At 59.3% G+C, this 383-nt stretch overlaps 1 protein-coding gene across 1 annotated transcript in view; it reads left to right on the top strand.

The window, feature by feature from the left end:
• The window catches only part of LOC104497286 (proline dehydrogenase 1, mitochondrial-like), a gene marked incomplete at both ends in the record, with an annotated part of 5596 nt that overhangs the window by 3066 nt on the left and 2147 nt on the right, over nucleotides 1–383 (top strand). Inside the window, 1 exon segment of the mRNA XM_010140521.1 lies at nucleotides 176–367. Within this exon segment, the coding sequence (XP_010138823.1) occupies nucleotides 176–367 (192 nt within the window).

Below are 383 nucleotides of genomic sequence, written 5' to 3'. Positions count from 1 at the left end.
CTGAAGGTGAGGTCCAGCAGGAGGCTGGGCAGGAAGGACCTGCTGGAGCAGCTGGGTGGAGGAGACCTCTGCTCCTGAAGCCACAGCGAAGCGATGGTGCAAATCCAGGACACCTCCAGTTGCCTGAAGGTGCAGGGTAGAGGTGGCACTGGTGCAATGACCTCATGCTGTCTCCTGCCATCTGGTCCCAGGAGGCTTACGACAACCTGACGGTGGACATGGAGCTGTCACGCCGAGAAGGCTGGCACTTTGGCACCAAGCTGGTCCGTGGCGCCTACATGGAGCAGGAGCGGGAGAGGGCGGCCAAGATCGGCTATGAGGATCCCATCAATCCTACCTATGAGAAGACCAAAGAGATGTACCACAGGTAGGGTGAAGCACCA

This window comes from Buceros rhinoceros, unplaced genomic scaffold (genome assembly GCF_000710305.1).
Source record: "Buceros rhinoceros silvestris isolate BGI_N320 unplaced genomic scaffold, ASM71030v1 scaffold4307, whole genome shotgun sequence".
NCBI lineage: Eukaryota > Metazoa > Chordata > Aves > Bucerotiformes > Bucerotidae > Buceros > Buceros rhinoceros.
This window is presented reverse-complemented; position numbering and strand designations above follow the sequence as displayed.